This window comes from Cyprinus carpio, chromosome A16 (assembly GCF_018340385.1).
Source record: "Cyprinus carpio isolate SPL01 chromosome A16, ASM1834038v1, whole genome shotgun sequence".
In the NCBI taxonomy this organism is placed as follows: Eukaryota; Metazoa; Chordata; class Actinopteri; order Cypriniformes; family Cyprinidae; genus Cyprinus; species Cyprinus carpio.
In genome coordinates, this window is record NC_056587.1 from 14,881,065 (window position 1) to 14,899,284 (window position 18,220).

The window sequence follows — 18,220 nt, forward strand, 5'->3', positions numbered from 1 at the left end:
CATTTTTATTTCTTTATTTTGGCAAATTTAGTTGCTATTGCAGAAAGTTTCAGTTCATGGTTGTGTTACCATGTGGATAAAAAACAATGTGCAATTATAACACATGCATTTAGATTAGATTCGTTTATTTTTTGGCTAATTTAGCTGTTATTGCAGAACGTTTAAGATCATGAATCGAGTAAAATGAACTCCTATACTGTAAGAAAAAAAATGTGAAAAAAAGAGATAATGTCTTTGCAGAAAATTAACAGTACTTTTTTCCCCAATTAAGTTTACACACATTTCCTTCAATTATAAAACATATCAAAACGCAATGCCAATGCCATTCAAAATACAATGCAATACACGTTTTTACAAACTTTTCTTAAAGTATATCTGGGGCAAGAGTTTTTGCAGAATATGTAAGATATGCCAATTATATTTTTTATCACTTTTTTTTTTCTTTTGATAAAGGTATCATGCATGTAAAATACTTAATAAAATGAAAATTATGATAACTCAGTTATCATAAAAACTCAGTTATCAGTTATTTTGATAACTCAGTTGTATAATGACAATTAAGTTGAATTTAATGTAATCTTAAATTTTTTTATTTTTTTTTAATCTACTAATTTTAGTGAGTTAAGTAGCCCAAGTGGACACAGCTTTAAATGCAACCCTGATAAGAAATCTTAAAAAGATAAGACACATGAGAGTCACAATAATCCTTTGTTTCCATTCTCACCCCAACGGTTAGAACCTAATCTGTTAAAACTGTAATGACATCTGAAATGTTGCCATATAATACAAAAGAAACAAAGTGATCCTGACTCAAGGGACAGCAACAGTTAAAAATGTACAACATCAGTACAGTTTTCAGATGGATGACAAAAATTTTATGTGGTGCAGCTCATCTTCTCCTTGAAAATTTTCTTTGTTAAATATTCAAGTGGAATTGTTTAGGCTTCTTTGGTTGACTTGGATTTCTAAATTTCATTTCGGCTAAAAGCAAATGGTTACTCAGTAGGTGTTTCACCGTGCAAAACATTTTGTTAGTTGTTGCCTCATCATGACATTTCACCCAACAAATTAAAGACTGATTTAACTGTGACCTCATTTTGTGAGGCACATTTATGAATATTTACCTTATTATCGTTATACTTAATAGAAAATCTCTTTGTGATAATTGTTACTCTGTAATATTTAAATAAGGTTAACAGAAACAACATTGTGGTTTTCCCAACCTTATTTAAATTTGCAACACACATACACATTGAGACATTGTTTAATTTTGGTTTTCATTACTTCACTTATAATATCTAATGTCATGCAATATTACACCAGAACTGTGGCTGACTGGGGACATTTATTTCAGACAAATGACATAGTATGCTGACTAACTGGTTTCTCGTTTTGCTGCACATTATGATCTCTAATAAACAAAGTAGTCTGATTTATTTGACACCACATTGTTTGATTTATGATCTGTCAACCCCATCCTGTTGCTTCCCATTTGAACTCTACAAGGCAGGACAGACATTGGCAGAAATGTTTCAAACAATGATCAGATGAGACTGCCCAGGCTTCTTCTCAATGCATCATTCTCTCACTAACACTGTTCTAATGTTGGCTGATACCATGTTCTTCACATAGAAACACACTTTTGAAAGACTTAAGGTCTATCTGGGTGCATTCTGGGCATTCCTGTTATTGTGATTTCATTAAGGGGCCACTGATGACCCTGATCACGCAGAGATGCTGACCCTTGGGTTCTGCAGGACAATAGACAGGCTTCTCGAGACGGACTCTATTGAACCTGAGCCTCACCAAGCATATAAAACTACTGAGTTTTAAGCCCAGTGTCCAGAATGGGTAGCAATGGAATGCATTTTTTTTTTTTTTTGGAAGCATGAAAACAAATTTGCATTGAAATATTTCTCTTGAGTGACTTTTGTTTGTGTGGAACATTATCCACAAAAATGTGAAACAGTAACATGTTAAAGAACATGATTCATTGGTTTAAAGATTTCTTATATCACTCTTTTTTCTCTTGAAAATGAAAATAGTTAAACCAGACTTGCTTCTCACTCAGTCTAATTTCCCTCTCTAATTTTGAATTTATATTAGAGCTCTATTTTGTCCTGTTTACTCCATGGTTGGATTTCCCTCGGTTCAGCCTCTATTTAGCTATCAAATTTAACAAAGCCATCATAAAATATTGCCCAGAATGTGTTAAAGTTTATGTACGCCCACAGAGACATAAATATTCTGTGTGTCTCTCTCTCTCTCTCTCTGTGTGTGTGTGTGTGTGTGTGTGTTTGTGTGTGTGTTCACATCTTTAGTGTACTGTGCCTTTTTTTGTGAATGGCGTATGGTTGTTTTGTCCTTATTATCCGTAATGAAATGCTGTTTACATCTAATCACAAAACTGTTCTCAATAAAGCAAATCTGCACTATTTTCCTTCCCACACACAAATCATTCATCATTCACAACCAACTAATCAATCTATTAAGTAATTTTTTTCTTTTCATGCTTAAACAGTGCAAGTGCAGAACATGAGGTCAATGAATAGTAGGATTTGTGAATGCATTAGTAGATTTGTGGTGAATTTTTGTATCTTTTCATTTCATTTTAATATTTACATCTAAAGCTTTGCAGGATGAGTCAGCTTCAGAATGAGGTCTGTTCACACTGTAATTACTGCCAATAGTATCATGCATAGATTTAGAGATGATTATATGCTTTCCATATACCTAGAACAGGGTTGTGTGCCATTTAACATTAAATTGAGAATGCTGTTTAAATTCCAATTCAATTCCTGAAGCTGAATGGAGATACAAACATAATACAAACATAATGCAGAATTGCAGTTTAATTTTGAATGTGAGGATATAGAACTAAAATTCTTTTAAATTCACGTTTTAATTAGAAAAGCCAGTTTGTCAAGACAAACTATGAATGTTGGCTTGACAAACCCTTGTTTGCAAGTTTTGAAAAAAGTAAAAAAAAAAATTGACATTTAAAATTTTATAGGGCCCTATACAGAAAGACAGTTGCAGTGACAGGTGGCTCTTAGGGGGTTTGTGTTAATACAGGCCAGCGGCTGCACAAAGGAGCCCCACTGGTCTTTTTGGGGGACAGGATGTCCCCTCTCAAGCGTGCCATTTGCACCCCCCGATTTCACTCCTACACCAATCCCCTCTTCTCTATAGCGTCCACTCTTATCCTCCCTTGAGCAGATGCCAGCTGCGCTCTACAGGTGGCAAGGAGCTTTGTAATTCATAAGATTCAGCAAACCATCTTTCCCCCCATTATTATTATTTTGCAGCTCATATTGAACTGAACATTAGACAGTTTGTTTCAGAAACTGATTTCTTCTGCAATATGATTGTGACATTATGTTGTGAAATTTCACTTTAGCTAATCTACTCCATTATATAAATAAAAACATTATATAAATAAAAACACCACCAGTTTCTGTGTTTACACATTTCCTTTTGAAACAGGAAGTTTGGGTGTGATGTTGAAGGTGTAAATGACTATTTGCTGATTGCTATTTATTCGGGGGAGGGACGTTCTTATGTTAGCGAACATTTGATTGGATAAAATAAGCCAGTGCAGGATGAGTCATCAATACTTTTGGTCTGTTGCCTGGACGAGAAAGCATATTTAAAAAGTAAATAGGTAAACGTGAATTTTGTCAACATACACTAGCATATACATGACCTCTGTGGACTAAAATGCACAAAACTCCAATTCAAATTCACAAACTCCAGGGAAAAAAGACAAAATGTTTTCTCAGACATTGTATTGCACGTGATATGGGCTCATGGCATAGAGAAAACAACAATGAATAGCATCTTACTAATATGAAATTTAGTCTATTGAGTCGAACTATGCAGTTTGAACATTTTTGGAGACGCAGGCAGACGGAACCTTCTAATGTAAAACAGGTTGGACAGGTACAAATATGTGACAGTATTTAAAATATGCGAGCTTTTAAAGATAAAAAAGGACAAAGTAGATATTTTGTAACTTTTTCTGACTACATTTGTAGTTTCTAAACAGTTTAAACAAACCATCGTTGGTAATTAGGGATTCATTTAATTCTAAATCCACCCCTACGTAAAATGTGGTACATTCCACACCGGAGGCCGAGTTGGGACGGTGTTCAGCCGCATGCCATCACCTTCAGAGCGGCTGAGGGAACACACAGAGGCCGCGTCCGCTGTGTGCCAGAAAGTTTATTCAGTCTCACTGCTCAATCAGGCCGGGACAAATTTACAGTTTTATGATTGCACTTTAATCACGGGCTTTTCAAGCTTCAATCTCATCCATAATATTTTGCCGAGACCCTTCAGTTGACTGTTTTGGGGATTTATGTGCGCTGAGCAGAAACAGGGATCGGTTTCGTCTGCCTGTGGAAATCCGGAGCGATCGAAGAAAGTTTTTCCCTGTCTCACGGAAGGAATGAATACATTTTAGAGAGGAAAAACCGCATGATTTAACGACAAACATGGAATTCAACCATCCTGACACACAGCCGGGGATAAATCAGTTCACACCCTCAGAAGCACGTAAGTCGGCGTTCCATTAGTAAATCAATATTTTCCTGTTGATTTATTATGGGTGCATGAAAATAGTTGAATTGGAAAGCCTTTACCTTCCACCGATAAAATCCGTACATTATGATAGTATCATAGCAACGATCAACTGTTATTTAAGGCAAGGTGTGAAATAATAATAATAATAATAATAATAATAATAATAATAATAATAAATACAATATAATAACGCTAGGGCTTCCGCTATTCTAGAGTGGTATTTATTTATTTTGCATTAAATCTTTATTAATTTATTTAATGTGTATTTACGTTATGTAACTTTGTATTTTTATATATCTGTTTATTTAAAAATTGACAGATAAACTTGTATTTACAATAAGGGTTTTGTGTATTATGTCAAACTATCCAGGTTCCTATCTTCATAGGGGCATAGGTGACGTGTTACAGTGAATTAACCTCAATCATAATATTCACACTGGAATTTCACAATCCGTTCAGGCTGAAAGGATAGCGAATTAGATATATGACGTATTCTTAATGTTTTACAGTGCTAGCTGTTAGTTACTAGTTATCCAGCGATGATCTGCCTACTAACATGATGTTTTGTTGTCATTATCTGCGGATGTCATGGATTATTGTGGCACTTGATTTTAGTGCACCGTCCATTTCTCTGACAGCACTCTTGCAGTCTATAACGTTAGAAAAATGATTAAAGACGAATTTCAGTTGATCCCTGTGATTGATTCATCATCAATCACTTCTGGTCACATGCAAGTTGTTTCTAATGAATCTGTTGACTACATCATCTTGGCAATGACACCAGAGTGACCCAATAAATAGAACCTTATGATCTTCAAAGTGATTTGGATGATACAATCCCTGGTAACAGCTAGTCTGTGCAGAAAGTCATTGAGTTAGGACACACCCTGTAATTGTGCATGTCCTGTTAAGCATGAATATACAGTTACATGACAGTTGATTTATTTATCAACTCAAATTACAGTCATTTAATGGATCTGCTGAGAAGCGGAGTGGATCTCTAGTTCTTGGGGTTTGTATGTTGCTTCTGAATGGGAGGATTTGTTATGTAACATGGAGCCCTCCTGCAGCATCATAAGATGTTGCTTCCTTTTAGTGCTTTCTTCTGGCTTCATGTTGGAGGGGATCGGTCCTGATCCTGATCATCCTTATAACTGAGCATTGGTCTGTTCTTCAAATCTTGGGGGTGTGGTTGGTACTTGATGCGTTTACTAAAAGTCATTCAGAAGTAATTGGACTTCATCATCCATTTGTTGCAGATGTGTCATTTCTTGTCTTAATGACTAGTCTGTGTATGAGTATCATGCCTATGAGTGAGGTAAATATCCTTGAGACTAGGTTAAAACACTTGATGACTATGGTCACTTGCAAAACTTCCTAACTGACCATTTTGACATAAAAAGGACTTGTGTTTCTTTCTCAGAACCTGAAGATGCACTTTTGTGTTCAAGTCCTTTACATTGAGGACTTCATTCACTGTTGACTCACTGTTACTCATTAACTTTCTTTTTATCCTTCATAGAAGTGCTCGGTTTGTGCCTTTTGACTGAATAATTGCCTTTCATTTAATACCAAAGACACATTGCATGCTAGCACACACTTAGGAGCCCATTATTCAATTTTTTGAGAGAAAACGCAAAGTAAATTGAAGTTCTCAATGTTAATAGCAAGCCCTGAATGGGAGCTGAGGTGTTTTCAGTCGGATGAGGTCTGCTCTGTTGAGTTCTGCCGTGTCAGTACTTTTGAAGAGCACCTTCTAATCTCTATTTTCTTTAGATCTGCATTCAGGAACGAGTGCTGCTCGTTTCCCCCCTCCTTTCGTTTTACACCCCCAACTATCGGCACTGTTTGGTTATCTTTTGTTATATTCTCTTGCTAACCTGAAGCGGTCTGTAGTGTGCTTGAATCATTGCATTAAAAAAAAAACACTTTACTGAACCTGTTTAGTTGGTTTATTTTATAGATTGAAAGGTAACAACTGAGAATTGAAATGAGTATTTTGTGGGTATCTAATCACAGTAATGCTGATATATGAAATATATGAAATAAAAATCACTGACAGCGAATGAGATGTATATTGATTTGGTGAACTTAAATAAATGCTTATTTTGCATATTTACTCAAGATTTGGATTTTTTTTTAATTTGCCCAAATATTGATTAAATATAATAATTAGAAAAAAAAAATTTCCCAAATATTGTCTGATTAATGAGCCAAGCCCATATATCGGCTTATCGTTATTCCAGGGCAGTTTACTATTTTCAGTGTAAATGAAGTGCAAAAAGGACTGGTTTCAGCAAAAGTCAAAAGACTGTTGACATTTATTCATGATAATCCCAAAGCAACCTGGTGTTCAGGTTTCAACAGAACATTAGACATGTTTGTCAAGGTCTGTGTGTTCTCGTTGTGGAGAATGTGCCAGTTTTTATTGTGATCAATATATGTTGGTTGCTGTTAGTAAATGGATATCAATTTGAAATAGTATATTTGTCAAAATATTTCATTTAGCAGTTCTGTGATCAAATAGAGGCATTTGAACCTGCTTAAAAGCATTCTGTATAAATAAGTCTTTGTTAATAAAATATCAAAAATCTTGCAGTGAGGCAAAATGACATTTTCAGTTATACTTTCAACAAAAGAAAAATCATTAAATGATTTTTTTTGGCTGTTGCACAAAAAAAGCTTTGCATTTGGGAGCATGATCCATAACATTATATATTAATATATAATTTTTTTAAAAAAAAAAAAATTATTATGCATTGTTTTAAGTGAAATATTTGGTGTTGCTACTTGCTTGAAAACTGTTTCAATCATTATGTCCATGTCAGCTCTGTGGAGGCCAAAGAGTTTGTCGGACTGACAGGGGCCAGTTTCTGTTGTGTAACATGTAACAATAACAACCCCCAACACACATTCTTATACACACACCCCTCTCTGTCACGCCCGTGAAACAATATCATTCAGTTTCAAAACCCTGAACCAAGAGGCTCTTATGTAATGAGCAGAAAATTACCCCTTTTTTGGCATGACAACATTAATGATTTTGTAACAGGAAGAAGAAACCACAACTTTGAAATATGTAGTGTGTATTAGGGTGCGTTCACACTTGAAGTTCGATTCTCTTGGTTTGTTTTGGTCCGGACCAAAAAAAAGAAAACAATGCACTTGGTCCTCCTGGTCTGCTTAGAGTTCACACTGGCATTTTTGACAGTGATCCTAAAGACACTGAACCTAAAGGCATAGTGATACGTTCAAAATTTGATCGGTCGAATTCGATCTGCTGGACTTAGTGCAGTCATTGTTGCGTGTAGCCTACTTATGATTTAAATTTCAGCACTTGCAAACTCATGAAGAGCTCATAAAAGGCACTTTACCTCCTCATTGCTCCACGTTTGCTCTCTGGGTTGTTTAGAAGTATTTGGTCTGTTGCGTTCATATTTCATTGGAACCGCACCAGAGTTCATTTGGAAGATGACGGAGATCCATGTTTTCAGCGATCTCGTTCCACTTGTTTGGTGTGCACCAGAGTTCAGATGGCAGCGGTCACTCAAATGAACTGCACTAACAGAGCAATCGCAACAGGGTTCGTTTTAATAGAACCAAACATGACAAGTGGGAACACACCCTAAGATAACATGCCATCCCATTAGGTAATTGGCTCATTATTTAGTTATTTTATAGTGGTGGGAATTTTTACCTTGGCTTCATGCAGATGTTATTAAATGAGTGCTGACAGCCTACAGGGGAATACGTTTAATTGGCACAAAAATCAGTTGATCATTTTTTTTAAAATCCCAACCACAAGCTTTTAATACTGACAAACACACACATATGAACCAGTGATAACTGAAGCACATTCAGCCCGAGGAATAGATGCGGTTGTTTACTGCATCAAATCTGGCCTAGAAAATGTGTCTCTGGAGTAATTAATCCTCTCGGAAGATTTAAATATTTTCAGACCCATAAAATGGCAAGGAAATGTGAAGGAAAGGGATTTTCAAGGCCACATACTGTACTCCGGATTTTAGATTCAGTTTTAGTTTTTTTCTTTCTTTGTTTTCATAATAGGAAGGCTTGACTCTTGATAATCCAATTTGCATGACCTCAAAAATATTTCAAGTCACATATGGTTTAATGTGTTCATCCATTTTGCTTTTCACAACCATAGGCCTACAAAAGTTTGCGTTGAATAAAGGATCTGGTAAATCCTCTGTGTAGCTGTGGTAATCTTTAGCCACTACATAACAAATATGCTGCAGTTTCCAGTTGTTGGGAAAATGGATAGTTCACCCCAAAATAAGCATATACTGAACTTCTTGTCATTCCAAACCTATTAAGATGCTTAGGGGACATGTTGATGGAAAGAAAAAAAAAAGGAAAAATGGAGGAGAAATTATTTCAATGCTTGTAAAACCTGTGTTCTCTTGCAAAAGTATTGCATTCCCAGAGAAACTTTGCACTGGCTCATAAAACTCTTTTTTCCCCTTTAGGGGCCTCGTATAAACCTTTATGACTTTCTATCTTCTGCAAAACATAAAAGAAGATATTTTCAAGAATGTTTGATTTGTCCATAATGTAAGTCATTGGGGTAAATTAATTTTATTGTATAAAGACCCCAGATTTCTTATGTTATTCACAAAAAAGTTAAGTCATACAAGTTTGGAACAACATGAGTGTGAGTTTCATTTCTGGGTGAAAAAAATGAATCAATGAAAATCATTATTCACTTGTGAATAAATCATCTTTAAGACTGCAGATATGTAATTTTGATGTAGGTCTCGTAATACGGACAGACATCGAGCTATCTGAATACAGAGAAAACATTCATATTTGTCATTTACAGCAGACGCTGTGTTTTCTGGTGTGGCCACTGAGTGCTAGGAATGCTAAACATTCCTCACTGAATGTGTGTCTTCTGTTCAGCTGAGGAGCGAGAGAGTAACGAAGGAAGAGAGAGCAGACGGGCAAGGAACGGTGTGACAGGATTCCAGAGCTCATGCCTGCATACAGATGGAATCACGTCAGGTCTCCTTTCCCGTGTAGCACACAGATGGTGTAAATCACAGTCCTCAGACATGAAGCGCTTGCAGGACAGTGCGTTCCCATCTTCCCTCACTGATTGGATAAAGGCATCCATCCTACTAATTGTTTAAAAGATGTTTTGGTGAGGCAAACATTACTGAGCTTGCTTAGAGTCGCTATAAGGTGGGGAAAATGTCATTATTGATTATGCAAGGAATTAGGAAATGGAGAATGTGAGGAACTGTGAACCACTGGAACTATAAAAAAAATGTGTTTTAAAATCTGTCCCTCCTGAAAATGCTATCTTAAACTATCCTAAACTGGTTAGCTGCCCTTATGTGAACCTGGTTTAAGCCGGTCTTCCAGCCTGACCAATATAAAAATGCCAGAAACCCCTTTTCAAACTGACTAACAGACCATCTAAGACCAGAAAAGCAGCTTAGGCTGATTTAAGATGTTTTTTTAAAGGCCTTTTAATACTGTGGCCTTTTAATACAGGTTTTTAAATAATGAATCACTGTAAAAAATATATATATATATTTGTTAGTTTAACTTAAAGTAAACGGGTTGCCTTGATTTTGAGTTTGCTGAAACTAAGATTTTCAGTTAGTAGAGCTGGTGTAAATGAATGTGAAACTAACTGCTTGAATGAAAACATTAAAACACAAATGTTTGGATGCAGAATTGTTCACTAAGATCAGCAACATGCATTTAATTTTCAATTTTCATTTCATGCTGACTTTCAAGTTCCTTTTAAATACCTAAGCCACATTCTTTGTCATATCATCTTATAGGTTTGTGTAAAGTGCAAAGCTCAAAACACAGGAAGCCTTGGAATTCAGTGAGGGCATTTCCTGTATGTCACTCTTTTGCCTGTCTTACTATTCCTGTGTGGAAATGTCATGTTTTGATGTCTGGATGTGTCCTAAGTTTAGTAAATAACAGCTGTCTGTACTGCACTTTGAGCCCTGCTGTATGCTGTCAAAGGCTGGATTTACAGTGAAGATCATATCATGGAGAAGTCAGAATGCAGTGACAGTCAGCTGATTCATGCTGTAATGTCAGAGCCCATCTGACGCAGCTAAATGCCTATGATCTGAGTTTCAGTTGAGTTTGTTTGATTTTTTTTCTCAAATGCTGATTTTACATCGTAATTTCTTTAGGGATACACATTTTTTAATTCTGTACATTAGGGCTGTCAAAATGACTGAAAAATTAAATTCGAATTTTCTACTTAAATATTATCAAAATTTGAATTGTATTTGAATTTAAAAGGCATAATTTCAGTTAGGGGGGAAAAAAAGCTTTTGGCTTCTCTTCTGAGTCCACAAGGGCGCATCGAGCAAAATATTATGCACGTTTCTTCAAAGCGTAATACAATAAAATGACTATCTTTGAGAAAAGTGCATAATGTTTAAAATAATGTTTATAAACCATATATAATTTGCTTAAACAGTTAGAAAAAAAAACAGCACCATGCATGTATGTATTAGTTTAATACAAAGGACCGAAAACCAATCACAAAACTAGGCTACTTTCTTCATTTAAAAGCATGAGATACAATCGGATAGGGAAAAACTGCCATAAAGTCTTGAGACATGTTTTTTAAAAGAACTTACATTAATTTTACATGGCTTTCTAAACATGCCATTCTCTTGTGCGAGACACGAGTGCAACACTAATAGATGTAGTTTTTTGCATTCGAATGTGGATTTTTTTTTTTTATTCGACGAATATTCGAAATTCGATTTTTTTTTTATTTTTATTTTTTAGACAGCTCTACTGTACATTACTGATAAGCCAATAGTTATTTTGATTTTATGGTCAATATTAAGTTTTGTCAATATTAAGTAATACTATTTTTGTCTGAAAAATGTAAATTAATTTGCAAAAAAAATCAAATCAAATGAAATGCTACGAATAAATTATATAATGTGCATATATATATATATAAAATTACTTTGTATCAATTAAAGATTAACTAAAATATTACATTTAACATTTGTTATTAAATTAACCTCAAAAAAGTGGTAGATGGTAGCAAAGGGACACTTAAATGTAAAAATGGGGGACTGAGCATGTATAGTTAAATATCTAATATCGGCCAATATATATACATTCACTGACAGAAATAAATTAAAATATTTAATATGTGACAAACAACTGATATGCTGCCAATATATTATGCCTCCCAAACTTTCTTTAAATTGTTTTTAGAAGAAAACTGGGACATGAAACCTGTGGGTGCAGTTTGAAAAGTCTTGATGAAGCACAAAGCAAAAATGTCAATAAGTTATAAAGGTGATGTGATTCAGAACTACATTCAACCTCAAATCTTAATGTGGTGGAATTATTAGAAACCACTAATGGAGATGTCAAGCTTTTATGATGACGCCGACTTAACCTCAGATCAATATTTAAAAGTTATGTTTTGTTTAGGCCATCAATTCAGCAGCACACTGCTTACATTAGCTAGATAGAGATGCTGCTAACAGTACATAAATTTAGCAATCGATTCAAATCATATGACCATTTTGTTGGCCAAGCCAAAATAGCATTCACATGTAGAGGTTGAAAATCGACTATTAAATATTTCATCACATTTCTAAATGTTTGTCTAAGGCCTCGTGTTTTTAATTCCCCACATGATAGTTTAGCTTTCAGTTTGCTGATCTTGCTCTGGTTTCGTCCTGCTCATGTTTACAGTAGCCTACATGTAAGTGCTTTAATGCTGAGGTTAGTGCGTATGTGGATCCCATAATTGGTTGGGTTGTTGGGTGGAGCTGGAAACCCAAACCCTGATTTTAGCAGAATCTCCAGGCTGTTTTGAATTGATGTTTAGGTGGTTTAAAATTAACTGGTTGAGGGTTTCTGACTTTTTTTCCACCAAAATCATGCTGGTTCTCACGGTGGACCTCAACCGAAGCACTGCTCTTAGGTTGTAGGGCCTGGCTTGGGGTCAGTGAATTTTTTGTTGTTGAAAGACATGAATACTTTAAGAATTCAGCAAGGATGCATTCACTTAATTAAATGATAGCGTATGAGATATATGATAGCTTTGTATTGAAATTGGTTTATCTCTGCACTAGTCACCAAGGATGACAGCTTGCATCATAACAGAGCAGGAAGTATCACTGCATGTGAGCTATATCCTTCATCCGTGTGAAGCATTGCCACATATGGCCTTGTCACTTCCTCCGAGGATTGTACTTTGGAGGAAAACATGCTGGAGCTTTGTGGTTACAGACCCAAGGGAACTCTGCTGGGTTCAGACCACACACAGCCATCTTATTTCATTGTGTCTGTGGTTTTGAAGAGGGATACTTCTATTTAGCAATGGAAGTGGTATCTGAATGGTAAATATCATTGTCATTGCACAACAGTATCTAATTGTTCACGGTTGTCGAGTAACATCAACTTTTCACATGGATATAGAATTTAGTTCAACAAATGTGCAAATATTGGCTATTTTGCAGTGGCTTCAATCAGAATCATCACTCTGAATTATATGTTTTGTTTTACTACTAAGTGTTTTGTTTTTAACTCAAATGTTACATCAGTTTTTTCACCGATGCCAGACTTTTGCATCTTTTCTTTTGGTTTACTCCCCAAATTCCAATTTAAGAAATTAAAAACAAGATAAGAAACTTTTCTTGTCAAATGTATTTGATTCACTTGATTGTCCAAAAGCAGATATTACCACATGGTTATTCATTATTTATTATATAAAACACTTACATCATAATTTATTCTGTTCCGTGGCATTATTTAGCATTTCTGTTATGTTACAGGGAAATTATATGTACACACATTTTACATGCATGTATATATGTAAATATATGTGTATGTATGTAAATGAGTATACATATATAAAATGTTTAGTTAATTTTTTAAAGAATAAACACATGCACGTACACACATATATAGTTTAAAATTGTAATATTTATATTTAAAAAATATTTATGTATAAAGAATATGTTATTTCCCTGTAACATAACGAAGCTGAAAAACTGAATGTAATCCTGAGCTACTGCTAACTTGCCCATATCTTCTTTTCCTCTCTCAGACACTCCCTCACACACAAACAGACACACAGAGAAACAAGTTTGAGTTTCAATGTGAGCCATTCAAAACTACTGTCTAAGTGCATTCATTGAGCATGCAGTGACCCAGGCGTTCACTGGTGCAGTGCACTGGATCGCACCTCCAGCTTGAATCTGAGGGGCTTACGTAAATTTGTTTTGACACATCACATTTGAGCAAATCCAGACAGAACTTTGGAGCACCATAACAGTTCACAGTCATGCTCTCTTTCTCTTTGGCTTTGTCCCAGCATCTGGTGTTTACTCTGGGCTTCCAGTGAGTTTGCTCCTCTCCCTCACACTTCCCCCAGAAGAGGCGCCCTGCCTGCTTACATCATCCATCCAGGGGGAGGGGCGAGGGGCCGGGGGGTTGAGGATGAGGTAATTCATTAGGCCTCAAATGAGATGCAGATCCTTTCTCAGTCGGCCTCCCATTTCTTCTGTTCTCCCCCAACCCGCCCACTCACCTCTTCCGATCTTTGATTTAACAGTTGTTGCTTGCTTCCACTTCGGGCTCCCTGTTTGTCTCATTTCCATGTTTGAAAAAGAGCATTGCTCAAGCTCTATACCCTCCAGGATCAATGCGCCTTTTTTGGCGAGACTGCTCTGCGCTTTTCATTTAACCGGTTTTCTGTGGTTTTAGGGCAATATAATGGCATGATGCCCTTGAAAAAGAGTGACAGAGGTATTTTAAGTAGAAATTCTAGTTTGTTTTTATTCATTTATTTTCATTTTTAAAAGATAAAGACTGTTTTATACTGAATTGTAGACCTAAACCTATATTATGTGTATTATATGATTCATAGCACATTCATAGCTGTCATGATTTATTTATCTATTTATTTATTTATTTAGCTTTTAATTTCAGTATGCTGTTGAAAATGGAAGATTTTGTCATAATATGAAAACATGTTTGCCTGTTTTATAGTGGTGCACCAACCTTTTGGCACCTGAAAATATTTGGCCGAAAAATATTTTTTTTTTGTTTTGGGCGAAACTGTGAACTAGAAAAATAAGGTGCATTTTGCTGTATGCACTATTTTACATATTCATTATATATTTACTTCCTGTTGTCTCCATTATTTAATGTGTGCTTGAATAAATCTGTCATGAAAACAGCCACTGTTTAAAAGTTCATTTCAACAATGAAATGTAGTAGAAGCTTAATTATATAATTAAAAATTGATATAAAAACTGCTTTATGCAATGTTAATGTTTTTAAACAATTCAGATGCTTTTAATTTAATTAAGTAGACTTTACCTCTACATTGGTAACTGGATATATTGCTTCTAATATTGCTTCCTTAGTATTTGTCATTTACTTGTTTGATTGACAGCATTGCACATTGCTGCGGTATCAGTCTATTTTCAGAAATCAGCAGTCACATTTTAGAATTTTCCCTATGTAGCTGTACTCTATTATTTTAAATCCCAACATTTTATGCATGCAACCCAGATCTTTTCTTATTCTTAATGTCTTTATTATCATTTCGTGTCTGGTGGAAATGGTATTTTTAGCTCAGTGTGAATAATGCAGTGCATGGTGGCATTTACTTGGTTTGTCCCTGGACAGCGTGCAATGCCAGTGTCGAGATGAAAAGGGATTTGGGGTGGATCAGAACCTTAAGCACACCTGAAGGTTAAAGCAGGCCTTGAGCTGAAATCTCCAAATATTTGTTGCTGTAAAACTCTCAAACCCCCATTAATTCATTGCCATACCGTACAATCTCATTCTCCCAGGGACAAAACAGGCCACCACTGATGTTTTTTTTTTTTTTTTGTCAGAATAATTCTTCTGCCTCACAGCAGCTGAATAGACACGTTGAGGTGGAGAAAACACAGCCTTCCCTCTGAGTGAAAGCAGGATGTTTTCATATTTACTAGACAATCTAATTTCTACACTATAGATTGTAGTATATGTATAGGGCTAGATGATATATTGAAAATCCATGATATATTTGTAATGCTTTAATTTTGTATAATAACAACTAAATTAATTTGACCTTTAAGTTTTCTAAAGATGTCTCTGATTTTAACCTCAGTTGCTAAGTCAATCAAATCAATGTCTGTTTCATTGTATTGATTCAGAGCTTTGATTCAGTGATTCATTTTTTTTGTTTACTTGAAAGTTGCTAGGGCATATTTGTCATGTATTAACATGTTTTAGTCATAAACTACAGTAGTTATGCACTTCTACATTTGCTACGTTTTGTTATACTGGTGCATAATATGCATAAAAATGATTTCGATTCATCCTTGTGTTTGTTTAGCAGAGTGGACAATTTGCCTTAATCATTTCTATATTTTTACTGTGCTTCAGTTCTTACTTCAAACTTTACATTTAATTGACACCAAAAATTATAATAATAAAAAAGAAAAAATGTATTTAATATCAACAAAAAGGCTGAAAAATGTTGAGTATTCTTTTTTGTAAGCTATATTACCACACCATACTCTGACATCTGTCTGTCTTTCTGTGTGTGTTTATACATCAAATTGGACTCTAACCCATATCACACTCTTATCAGTGGAAATCAGGTGATCTGTAGAACCTCCTACCTGTGTGTGGACTGTCTCGACATGACATCATGGCTTTAAGATCTCAGACATCCAGAACTCGTTTTCTTGCTCATTTTCTTGGATGAAATTTTTGATTTAGAGTTTTAATCTGTTCAAGTATCCAGGTAAGCAACACGCTTGTCAGTGGGGGTGCGACTCTTTGTATATTGTTTCTTTTAAATATTTTAAATCATGCAGAATTTTGGCTGCACCTTCTTTTTTGGTAAATATGTGCCACTAAAACACAGTTTTACAGTGTTGCACACCACATGGTACCTAGTATTAATTATTTTTTAAATATATAAAAAAATAAAATACGACTCAAGGGCATGAAGATGGAACTTTTGGCATTTGCGTGGTCATCTAATGTCTATGAGTTGGGAGACGTTGGAATGTTTTCCACTTGCAGAAAGTAAATCATATGGTTTAGTCTGGAGTGTCTGATCATCAGTAAGAAAGACTGTGTTTCTCCTATCCACTAAATCAATGTTCTTGAGGGAAGTGGAAGGTGGCAAGGTCACCATTATTTTCTTGTGTCTACAGAGCAATCCTTCAAACTACCAATAATCAATTGTTTGGAGGGCAGTCGAGGTTCATATCGAGCTGTCTGGAGGCATGACCCTTACTCATTTAGTCTTTGCTCTACCAAAACATTCTGTTATGGATCATGTGTGCAAATTGAACAAATTGATCTGGATTTAATCTCTGCGGAATGTAACTGTAAATGACTCTTCTGTGTAATCACACATCTAGTAGACAAAAACACTTGAGTGTTTGCTGTAGCTTTGGAATGAGGTTCGACTGGTCTTCATCTCTCGGTTGACAATTGTCACTTTTTTGGTCTTCTATCTTAGATCCCCCAGCTGTTCCAGAGGCCAAGCCCAGCGATCCCAGCTCTGAGGAAGTCAACACCCCTTCAAAAACAGAATCAGGCCTTGAAGCCAGCACACCTACAGAGATGGACACCGCAAGGAAGTCAACTACCACGAAACAGCCAGACGTCATTCCAAAGTCTCCTGCGACACCCACTCCACGGTCAAGTGGTAGCCCTCAACACAAGAAAGGTGGGTGCCCTCAAGACTGTAGTTCAATATTTGTTTTTTGTATTAAGACTTTTAATTATGATCAGGAAATGGCTTCTTTTGTCCTCTTAATTAGCTTTTTACCCCAAAACCGAAGATCAGATTGAAAGTAGGGATTACATGGTTTCTAGTTGGTTGAAGCTGTTTTTTTATGGTCTTTTAGTCGATTTACGAGGTTGATCAACAGCACCATGGTGCCCAGATTGGCTTGACAGACCATCCTGGTTAAACTGGTTTGGGTTGGTGGACCATTTTGAGGCGCTTAAGGTGTTCTAACACAATACTTGTTGACCTGCGTGACCTCCATATCCCGGAATGGCCTTTTTCCAACATAACAATGATGGCGATAAATCATTTAAGTGCTTTAAATTCACTCAACTCAATTCATTAAAAAATGTTTTCCCTTCCATGAAAAGCATTCGGGAAATCTCCTGAGAAAGAAGCTAGTTATTGAGGATTTACCCCTGACCAAAGTCTTGAAAGCTAACAGAGGTATTTGTTTACTGACCCACAAAGAATTTCCCTGGTCATGCCTCTGTAAATGCTCCCAGAATTAAGTTATTTCGGCTGTATTACATTAATGTAGAAATTGATCCGTTTAGTGAGGAAGATGTTGGTGCTTATGCTGATTCGTGGAAGCTGGCGACAGGCAGTTCCTAATCGCCTCTGGTCATCAGCTGAGGTGAAGCAATGAAACCTGACTGGGCATCACATTTCACAGTGCTGTGCCAACTGGAGGGATTTAACCCTCTTTCCTGGTTTTGTCACATTCATAGTATAAAGCCTTCACTTGTACGAGCACATGTAGATAAATGTTAATGGGAGGGTTGTTTGGGTTTGGGAAAGTAAGCAGCTTTTCTTTGCCTTCTTCATTGTTGTCTCTTTATACTA

The 18,220-nt window shown here is 35.8% G+C and overlaps 1 protein-coding gene across 11 annotated transcripts in view; it reads left to right on the top strand.

Moving 5' to 3' along the window:
• The first annotated feature begins 4,143 nt into the window (after positions 1-4,143).
• The window catches only part of LOC109105414 (MAP7 domain-containing protein 1-like), a 34,623-nt gene continuing 20,546 nt past the window's right edge, over positions 4,144-18,220 (top strand). For 6 of the 11 annotated variants that reach the window (XM_042772887.1, XM_042772885.1, XM_042772886.1 and 3 more), the window contains exons 1-2: positions 4,144-4,557; positions 17,102-17,311. In XM_042772887.1, coding sequence (XP_042628821.1) covers positions 4,497-4,557; positions 17,102-17,311 — 271 coding nt within the window. In that variant the 5' untranslated portion in view covers positions 4,144-4,496. Of the gene's footprint in view, positions 4,558-16,353; positions 16,373-17,101; positions 17,312-18,220 lie in introns of those variants that run through there. The other 5 variants (XM_042772889.1, XM_042772893.1, XM_042772895.1 and 2 more) reach the window with 3 other exon arrangements.